The sequence below is a fragment of the Nyctereutes procyonoides genome, unplaced genomic scaffold (assembly GCF_905146905.1).
Source record: "Nyctereutes procyonoides isolate TBG_1078 unplaced genomic scaffold, NYPRO_anot_genome, whole genome shotgun sequence".
NCBI classification, from domain to species: Eukaryota; Metazoa; Chordata; class Mammalia; order Carnivora; family Canidae; genus Nyctereutes; species Nyctereutes procyonoides.
This window is the reverse complement of record NW_026574971.1, coordinates 40,958-52,126: the sequence shown is the minus strand read 5'-3', so window position 1 is coordinate 52,126 and position 11,169 is coordinate 40,958. Positions and strand designations below refer to the sequence as shown.

The following is an 11,169-nucleotide window of genomic DNA, read 5'->3' as shown; positions in this document are numbered from 1 at the left end:
CTTCATGTTCTGTCTCCCTTTCTGATATTTCCCACACATTTCTTCTGCCTTCCCTTATATTCCCTTTCACTATTATTTATACTCCCCAAATGAATGAGAACATATAATGTTTGTCCTTCTCCGATTGACTTACTTCACTCAGCATAATACCCTCCAGTTCCATCCATGTTGATTTCTAGCAGCAATGTCCACAATAGCCAAACTCTGGAAGGAGACTCGATGTCCATTGAAAGATGAATGGATAAAGAAGATGTGGTCTATGTGTACAATGGAATGTTACTCAGCCATTAAAAATGACAAATACCTACCCCTTGCTACAATAATATTTTTAAATAAAACGGTTTTGTTTTTTGTTACATTGAATTAGCCAACTGATACTACATACTTCTTTTCTGATGTTCAATAATCCATCAGGTGCTTGTAACACCAGTATTGATGACATCATTTACCCTCTTTAATGCACATCACAATGACCCAATAGACCCACTAACTTCCCCACGATTATACCTCATTCTGTTTCCTATTAATGGTTTCTCATGTTCTGTCCCCCTCTCTAATGATTCCCAGGCTTCCAGCATTAGCCAATGTTACTTTGAAAGGTTACGTATATTCCACATTAGACAGAAATGATATGATAATTGTCTTCTGATTGATTTATTTGACTTAGCAAAATACCCTCCAGTTCCACCAATGTCACTGTAAATGGTAGGTATTTGATATTTCTGACGGCAGAGTAATATCCCATTGTATATATTCCACATGATATTTATCCTTTCTTCTGTGGTGGACATCATGTCTCCCTCCACAGTTTGGCTATTGTGTACTTTGCTGCTATGAACACTGGGGTTCAGGTGCCCTTTGCATCACTACATCTGTGTGCTTGGAGTAAATACTCAGTAATACAATTCCTGGAGCATATGCCACTCACAACAAAGGAAAGAACCAGAGGTCATACTCTCTGCCATAGATCTAATTAAGAAGGATAAAGTAAAAAATAAGAGCTTGAGCAAACGATCTAAAAACCTTTAGGGAATCACAAAGACCTCCACTAGCCAAAGCAATCCTGAAAAAGTAAAGCAAAGCTGGAGACATCCTGATTCTGGTTGCAAGGTAAATTACGACGTTGTGATCACCAGGACAGTATGGCGCTGGAAAAAATACAGACTTATAGATAAATAGAAAACTTTAAGAAGACATAAATGGACCCAGAATAGTATGGTCTAAAAATCTTGACAAAGCAGGAAAGACTAACCAATGGAAACAAAAAAATCTCTTCAATAAATGCCGTTGGCAATATTGGAGAGCCACATGCAGAAGATGAAAGTGGACACTTGTTTTACATCATTCACAACAATGGACTCAAAGTTGATGAAAGACCTAAATGTGAGTCAGGAAACCATCAGAATCCTCAGGAGAACACAGGCAGCACCTTTTCTACCTCAGCTGCAACCACTTCTAGACGTGTCTCCAGAGGCAAGGGAAAACAAAGGACAATGAACTATGGCGACTTCATCAAGGAAAGAGCATTTTCACAGCAAAGGAATCACTCAAAGTAACTAAAAGGCCACCTAGAGAATGTGAGAAGATATTTGGAAATGTCTTATCAGATTAAAGGCTCGAATTCAAATCTAAAATGAACTTATCAATCTCAACACACACCAAAGATGTATATCTCCAATCAGAATTGGGCAGAAGTTGTGAACAGACTTCCTGTCCTTCATGAGGTCCTGCACCACACCATATACTAGGGAGCTGATCCAAATGCAAAAAGAAATTCATTTGCTCTCCTAGATCTGCTATAGATCCGACAAAATATTAAAGAATCTGACAAATAACAGGGAAAATATTTATGCACCTAAATCTAAGATTACCCTTGAAATTAGGCAATAATAAAAGACTTTAAAATCAGTCAACAGGAAGTCAAATAATTTGTTTGCATATACATAGTCAACGAGGAAAATTATTTCAAAAACCAATTACAAGTAACTAATGAGCTCAAAGAAAATTGAGGATATACAATCGACATAGACATTACAGTTAAATCCTACAGACTAACAATAAATTTTCTGTATAAAATTAACAAAAAATCACCTTTACACTGGTACCAAAAATAAATATTTATGATTAAACTTCATTAAGCACAGAAAATACTGTTTAAAAATGACCTTTTCTAATGAAAGACTTTTGAAAAGGAACATAAATGCAAAGATAAATACGTGATGGATTAGAACATCATAAATCGCCTGTGAACCCAAAAGAAACTGATCTGGGGTTGTGAAGCAATCTTTGTATATAACTTATTAAGAATTGAATCTAAGTTGGTAGGTGACTATATAGTCAGGGGACATGCAAATAGGGCCCTCCCTCCCCTGATTTAACAAGTCCCGCCCTGACCCTGCAGCTGGGAGAGGAGCTCCAGCCCCAGGATCCCCAGGTGACCCCATTCAGTGCTCAGGGCACAACACAGACAAACCACCATGGAGTCTGTGCTCAGCTGGGTTTTCCTTGTCGCTATTTTAAAAGGTAATTCATGGAGAACCAGATACCCTGAGTTGGTGAGTGGATGTGAGTGAGAGAAACAGGGTGTGGGACAGTTTCCTGAAAAGGATGTCTTGTGTCTGCAGGTGTCCAGGGTGAGGTGCAGCTGGTGGAGTCTGGGGGAGACCTGGTGAAGCCTGGGGGGTCCCTGAGACTCTCCTGTGTGGCCTCTGGATTCACCTTCAGTAGCAACGACATGGACTGGGTCCGCCAGGCTCCAGGGAAGGGGCTGCAGTGGGTCGCAGGGATTAGCTATGGTGGAAGTAGCACAAGGTACGCAGACGCTGTGAAGGGCCGATTCACCATCTCCAGAGACAACGCCAAGAACACGCTGTATCTGCAGATGAACAGCCTGAGAGCCGAGGACACGGCCGTGTATTACTGTGCGAGGGACATCAGTGAGTCGACCTCAGTGTGAGCCCAGACACAAACCTCCCTGTGGAAGGGGATCGGGACCACCAGGGGGTGCACACTCCTCACCACTTCTATCTTGAAGGCCCAGGAGCAGGTGCAGATGGAGGTTCTGGGCAGGTTTCCTGTCGGGGTCTGGGCTTCCTCTCCATGGAGCAGTTTCCCCAGGGAGCCTCTCTAGACCAGGAATCTGTGCTTAACTATTCATTTTCTGATTTTAAAAGTTAGATTCTTTAGGAAAACAGTTACTTTATATGCATGGAAGGCAAAGGTGCTTAAACTTATTTACCACTTCTCTAAATATGAAAAATGTACAAATATCTCAATGTATCTCAAGGGTTAGAGGGATCCGGGATCCCTGGTTGTCGCAGTGGTTTAGCATATGTCTTCAACTCAGGGCATGATCCTGGAGTCCCAAGTTCGAGTCCCACATCAAGCTCCCTGCATGGTGCCTGCTTCTCCCTCTGCCTGTGTCTCTGCCTATCTCTCTCTCTCTGTGTCTCCCATGAATAAATATCGCTTTTAAATGGAGGCATCTACAATCCATGCATGAAAAAAATAATACCTGACATGCTAAAAAATGAGAAGAATGACCACATAGAAATGGCAAAAATTATATTATAGAAGTGGACCAACGACTCACCCAGAATATGAAGTGGAATGTATCCCCCTGCAAGTTATCAGCTGATTCTGTGGGTCACGTGTGTGATTGTACAGGGACCAGAAGGTTCCACTGGATATATGAGGATCCTCAGGGTGAGGAGCTCAATTGGAGGAGCCTTCCACTTCCAGGATGTAAATCATTGACCCTTCAGGTGCTGATATCAGCCCAGTGTTTGTGACCTCTACCTTCCCCGTGTTGAAACCTATCACCCATGTGATGGAAGGAGTTGGTGGGGACTTAGGGAAGCACTTAGGTCAGGAAGTTGCAGCCTCATGAGAGGACCAGGGTCCTTATACATCAGGCCTGGGTAAGCTCACTGCCCCATGGCCTAATGAGAGTTGACGAGAAAAGGAAGGGGTAGGACGTGGGCGCTCCCAGATACCATATCTGCCTGCACCTGGACCTCAGATGACTCAGACTCCAGAGCTGTGAGAATGAGTGTCTGTTGCTTAATCCACCGAGTCTGGGACTGCAGTGACATCACCGAGAAACACTTAAACAGGGACTCACCTCTGATTTGTCCTTTACAACGTGGTCCCAGGAAAACACTCAGCTTATGACAAAACAGAGCAGGAAACCCACACCTGGACTCACTGTCCTCAGCCACCATCCATGCCCCTGTGCTTAGTTGCTATGCATCATATCGGTGCCACACATTCTTCCTACAACCCTGCGGTTCTTTAGACCCATTAGTATCCTGGGATTCCTCCCTCCTTACCACCTACGCGCCTTCAAGCCAGCACATCCCCATGGAAGCGGACATCAAAAATTTCAGATTTTCCTCTCTGCTGCTCTTTAATACTATATGCAGTATTCTGGATCAGCCTCCCTCCTGCCCTCATCACCACAGCTATATCTCCCCATGACAACAGCCACACCTCCTACGTCCAAATGGTGGTCGATTTTCTACGTGTCCACTTGCAGTTTTTGTTCTCCCAGACCTCTGAGTGATTTCATGGATGATCAGAATGATTCGATAACTGCCTATCATGTTCCAGGAATGAGACAAGCTCAGAAACCCTGATCCAGCATCTTAACTCCTCCTTCCTAATGCTGTTATAGCAAAGAACGTGTGGGGAATTCCCTCCACTCTATATGCTGATGATCAAACAGGGATTCTGGAATGTTATTTCAAAATCACCTAAATTTAGTTCCCTCCCAACTCTTATCTCAGTCCTGTGGATTAAGTTGCTGCTTGAGTGTATGTTGTAAAATTATTATATTATTCTGCAGTAAGTAATGGTGAAATGTGTGATCCATGCACATATTGTCCCTAATGAGTGACATAGAGAGGAAAGCACCTCTCAACATGTGACACAGGTTTTGGGCAGGAGGTCGGGCGTCCTCCGCAAGGACAAGAATTGCGGGGATATTATTATCACAATCTATATCTTCATTCTATTGGGGTAGATATGCTATAGATGGTGTGGGCAGCTGGCAGTCTCTCAAATGCACATGATCCTTTCAGGGATGGAAATTGCCGGAACTGGGGGCAGAACAGAAGTCCTGTCTCATTTGGCAGGGTCAAAGGGACTGACATGAGAAACCCAAAATTTGAGATGGATCAGAGCAGCAAACTGGAATTGAATTCCCTAAACTTGGTATTTGCCCTAAGTCTCTGTATTCCTCTGTATGTACAAAAGCCAGTTCTATATCCTGCTCCAGAATAACAGCTTTATGATAATTAGGTCACATAGGGTGTTGGGTCTGCATTGAGAGTGTCTGTGGTGTGTGCTGCATGCACTGTGCTGTCCTGTTTGGCTGCTATTTCCTTCAGGCCAAGTGTCTACACAGGCCCTCCTTGCTTGCAGTGGGCATTGTGTGGTGCCTGGCCAACATGTGGTGAGTTTTAATGGGCTGTGCTCTGCTCTTCTTGTTAAATGAGCCCTGATACCACCTCCACTAGAACTGAGGCCCTGCTGAATTCTCTGCTTAGGAGATGTGGGTGGGCAAGGGTGCAACCGATCTGGGAAACCAGATGGTGTGACATCAAATAGGAAATAGTCGGGCTACCGTGGGATCCAGCAACTGCACTACTGGGCATTTACTCTAAGAATACAGAAGTACTAAGGTGCCTGGGTGGCTCAGCAGTTGAGCGCGTGCCTTCAGCTCACATCGTGTTCCCAATCTGGGGATTGTGTCTCATGTTGGACGCCTGGGGGAGCCTGTTTCTCCCTCTTTGACACTGCCTCTTTTAGTCTCCCATGAATAAATACATAAAATCATTAAGAGGAAAAGAATTCTAAGACACCTGGCTGGCTCAGTGCTTGAGCATCTGCCTCTGGCTCATGGCTTAATCTCAGAGTCCAAGGATCAAGTCCCACATCGGACTCCCTGCATGGAGCCTGTTTCTCCCTCTGCCCGTGTCTCTGCCTCTCTTTGTGTATGTGTTTCTCATGTATAGGTAAATAAAATCTTCAAAAAAAAAAGAAAAAAGAATACAAAAATACAATTCAAAGGGACACTTGCACCTGGATTTTTATAGCAGCATTATGTACATTAGCCAAACTATCGAAACTATCCGTACATGGAATGAAATCTTTTTTAAAAAACTTTATTTTAAAATTTTGGTTACCATTTCATTTTGTTTTCTTAACAAGTCTACTGTTTAATCTCTCAGGATTAAAAAAACAGTTATTAAGAATCTAAAGACTTAAACAACAAAGGATTGTCAAGGGAAGGGCACAAATGCCCCATTCTCTGGGGTATAAGACCTATTCCAGTTTAACACCTAGCTTCAAAACAAAATGAATTTTTATATTTTCTAAATGAAATATTGTACTACCACCACCTTCTAACTTTCAAACACAAAGCTTTGTTTTAAGCTTGGTAAAAAACTTTTAACAGGAATGATGGCCGACCTTGGTATGTAGTGTGTACCTTACAGGAAATTTTTTTAACAGTCATAACACAGTAATAATGCCATTAATGAAGTCCTCAATTTAGAACATGCAACATTCTTCCATAAAGGGTGGGAGGGGGAAATTCAGTCCAATGAGTCTATCTCAAGATCTTCATCTCTAGTTTGCTCCACTTGTATTCTCTTTTCAGTAACTGGATTAATGCTTTGAGGCCAAAATGAGATATATTTTTTATTACTGTAGAATATATGTTGTTTGGCTGGGAACACAATACAATAAACTTTATTTTGCATAATGCATTTCACACGAGCTGCATCTGAAATGCTTTACAGAGCAAAACTGTCCAAGTACAAAGTTTTGTAATAACAGGAGAAGGAAAGAAAACACAAATATTAGAATTTGAGAAAGTTACATTTGGAGGACATTTAAAAAGAAACTGAAACACATAAAGATAACTTTGAGATACTAAAGAAGGGTTGGGCTAGTTGTTAGGTTTTTTGGTAACTAAATGGAAATGAGACCGCCAAGGCAAGCGAGGGTCCAAGAACAGATTTTATTGCAGGCACCCTCGGGCGAGGTTCCACGACTCACGGAGGGAAGAGTGAGTCGGGGAAGTCGCGCCAAGACAAGGTGGTAGGGGGTTTACTTAACGTTGTAAGGCAGAACGGTTTCCTATTGGTCTGTTCATATGCAAAGGAAGGATTGCAATCCAACCAGTCAGAGTGACCCTCACTATGCAAAGGAAGGATTGCAATTCGGTCAGTCAAAGGTGACTTCCTCCTCTGGGGTTTGAAGGGCATTGGGTCCGGTTGGGTAAGTCCAAAGGAGAGGTCTAAGGGTCTGCGTCAAGCTGTCAGCAGGTCATTGGTCCATTGGCGTCCCAGGTGGAGGTGGTGACAGGAACCTCAGCCATTTGGGGTATCCGCCATCTTGAGGAGTTTCTCTTCCCGCCTGGCCCCAACACTAGTTTCATCTGCTTTAGGGGAGTCATTTAAAAACTGATCTAAAACTCAAAAGTGAGTAATCCCTGTATCCTGTTAGGATTTGACCATTTCTGTAAATATTAAAGTTATTTTTGTTACCTATCCTTTTCTATCCTTTCACTGAAAAGTTGCTGGACTGTTTGTTGCTTTTAACTTTATTGTGCTCCCCAAATTAACATGGAATGAAATCTAATCCATTTGGAACTATGGATGGAGGTAGCAAGTATAACGTTAAGTGAAATGAGTCAGTCAAAGTAAGGCAATCGCTGTATGATTTCAGTCATATGCAGATCTGTCATTAACGAGCTTGTAATGTCTCCTTTTTTTGGAATGTGACAACGTGCTTGGGGTAAAGAAATGATGTGAACCCCATGGATAAATTTCTCTGTCCCTGTCTCCGTGTGAGAATCACAACCATCACATTCTGGTAGGACACTCATGAACTCACGGTCCCAATTCCTGGCCTGAGATGTGTCAGGTTCAGGCTCAATCTAGGTCAGGACATCATCCTTGCCATCACCGCTTCAGTGACGAGTTCCTGCAGAGGTTCCTCCCCACAGGGCCCTGACCTGGGCCAGTACTGGTGGTCACCACAACACAGGGCAGTGGTGGAGCATGCAGGACCCCAGGACCTCAACCCTGCCCATCGGAAAGAAATATGAAACAAAAGCCCTGGGAAATCATTTTTCTGTAATGGTAATGAACTGTTTCTTCCTGGAACAGGAAGGTGAGAGGACGGCTTTCCTTCGGGAGATTTATTTCACTTCAGAGGTCAGGCGGGCCAGCATATCTCTGCATTGGCTCTTTCTTGAGGAGTGTAAATCCCAGGGACACACGAGGTGTCATATTCTGCGCCCATTCTCAATGTAGTACTGCAGTAGAGACACTGCGATAAATACCCTGTGAGCCCAGACAGGGTCCTCCAAGCACAGTCGGGGTCTGGGCTGCAAGGGGCGCTCAGGACCACACAGAACAAGGCTGTTGCCCCAGGAGCAGGTGCACAGGGATCTGGAGAAGGCTTTCTCAGGGAACATGGGGTCGCCTTGTTGGAGGAACTACATGAAATGCAGGTAGGACAGGGAGTGCTACAGGGTGTGTGATATTTTTATATAGAATGTTTCCATAAATAATACCTAAAAGTAAAATTTATTGATGGACAAAGTACGAAAAGATGTGATTACTAACAGTTGACTCTATCAATAACTACATGAATTGGTATTTAAAATTTCACTTCAAAGGTACTCATTTTATTAGAATATCCCTCAGTCAAAATCATTATCTGCCTGTCTTACATACATGATGATATCACTCTCAGGTCTCACCTGCAATTCCCTGTCTGCAAAGTCTAGGAATTGCCCCCAGCATGAGCAGAAACTGACTTCTCCCAAGTGATTCCAAGCCCCAAATATCTCTCCCCTCTTGGACCATGAAGTTTCTCCAGGATCTCATAGCTGCTCACTATCCTCAACCAGCTCGAGTCCCAAACACACAATGTGATGCTTAATTCATAGCAATTTGCTTCTCAGGACTTTATCGGATGGCATCTATCTGAAATTACTTTACCCCACAAGAGGTAATAGCATGAATTTTTAAGGGTTCCCCTGAGGAACTGGACCCATAGCCCATTGGCTCCCATGACTGAATAGGCTGAGAGGTCCTTGTTCTACATTGATGAGGTGGAGACTCATGGAATCCAGTGGAGTAATTCTCATCCGACTACGAAGTAGTCTCTCATTGGAGAATCTGGAGACATGCATGTGTAACTGTCTCCAAGGCAGGAGGACATGGATGTTCCAGATCAAGGCTGCAGGAAGGAAGAATGATGGAAGTCTTCATCCTTCTGCTATTTATTCTATTCAAAACAATTCAGGTGTCCCTTTATCTTTTTTTTTTGAAGATTTTATTTATACACAAGAGATAGAGAGACAGAGTCAGAGACAGGAGTGGAGTGAGATATAGGCTCCATGCAGGGAGCCCGATGTGGGACGCGATCCTGGGGCTTCAGGACGACCTGAGCTGAAGGCAGATGCTTAACCACTGGGGTACCCAGGCATTCTGAGTATCTGTTGTTTAAATCCACCCAGTCTCTGTACAATGTTACAGCAGCCAAAGCAGGGTATGACCCTAGTGACACATGAACCCAAGTAATGATGCTCTGGCATTTCCACAAGTCATGTCTTTGATGAACCTGAGGGATTTGAGTGTTACTATCTCCTTCCAGAGTTGTGTTATACTGACTGCTGTGGGCTGTGCGCCCCACCACTGGGAACGAGGTTGGTCCCCCCATTTCCCCAACCTAATACCCACCTCTGTCTGTCACTCTCCCTCCATAGACAAGGGAGGTTTCCAATGGTGAGCTCAACACTGGAAATCCGCAAACACCTGCAGTAATTGCTTACCCTTTATCTATGTATTTGTGCCATCATTCGTCTAGAGGTTTTTTACACCATCCTGGTGGCATGACCTGGTGTTGACAGTGTATCTTAACTCTTCCATCCTATTGCATAGTTTACACGTGAACTTACTGGTAGTGAAGCTGTTCAGGAAGTGAAATCTAGTCATGGAAAGTGAGTCCCCTGATGGCAAGAAATAAATCTCTGATGAGAACGATCCATTCTCTGTATTGGGGGGGGGGGAACTATCCTCAGAAACAAGGTAGGGAATGTAGAGCTCAGTGGGCTCTGCAAACAACCCTTGTCAGCCCCTCACTCATACACTGACCCAAACCCAAATCCTGAGCTTAAATATCCACAAACTTAATCTCTATTTTCTAACAGACAGAAGGGCTGCCTACAGTGGTCATTGTCTGGGTGTTGTATTTTACATAGCTCATGCACATGGAAAATGAAATGCATCTCCTTAGATCTGTCTTATGTCTGCTGAGTTATTAGATGTGACAAAGAAGCCAGAAGAATAGAAGAGAAATAGTTCGGCTACAACAGGTTGAAGACCTACAAAGGGAAATCAGGTAATGAAAATTAATTATTAGAGGGAAGAAAAGTTATTTGTTTCCATATGGCATGATCTGCTACAGCCACAATGTCTACCAACTCCACAATCTCTAGGGATTAATTATCGATTTCTGGGAATACTCAGAATATAAAATCAAAAAAAGGAAAAAGGATATAAAATAAATATAGCTATGAGGGATCCCTGGGTGGCGCAGTGGTTTGGCGCCTGCCTTTGGCTCAGGGCGCGATCCTGGAGACCCGGGATTGAATCCCAAATCAGGCTCCCGGTGCATGGAGCCTGCTTCTCCCTCTGCCTGTGTCTCTGCCTCTCTCGCTCTCTCTCTGTGACTATCATAAATAAATAATAAAAAAATAAAATAAATACAGCTATGATTCCACACACTAACAATAAAAATCCATATGAAATTAATAAAAATATCACATTAACTAGCATGAAAAATAAATATTTAGGATTAAATTTCAATAGGAGATGAAATACCACACTAAAAATTACCTATTTTGATAAAAAGATTTTAAAAATTCAGTCAGAAATGAAAAGACAACAATGCTCACAGATGACGGCTTCATGTTTCCGCAGTGACATCTGCACAAAATGATCTGCAAATGTAATGCAGTCCTTGCTCTTAACCTGTTAAAATCGAAATGTAGACATGGGCTGAAGATAAAGTCAGAGGATATGCAAATAAGCCCCTCCCTCTTCTGATTAAACCAGCCCAGCCCAGACCCTGCAGCTGGGAGAG

General features: G+C 43.1%; 1 gene segment (V, D, J or C); it reads left to right on the top strand.

Annotated features, from left to right (window-relative positions):
• The first annotated feature begins 2,414 nt into the window (after window positions 1–2,414).
• On the top strand, window positions 2,415–2,956 carry LOC129508359 (immunoglobulin heavy variable 3-23-like). The segment is given in 2 exon segments: window positions 2,415–2,523; window positions 2,625–2,956. Coding segments are annotated over 2 exon segments (378 nt in total).
• Window positions 2,957–11,169: the final 8,213 nt, after the last annotated feature.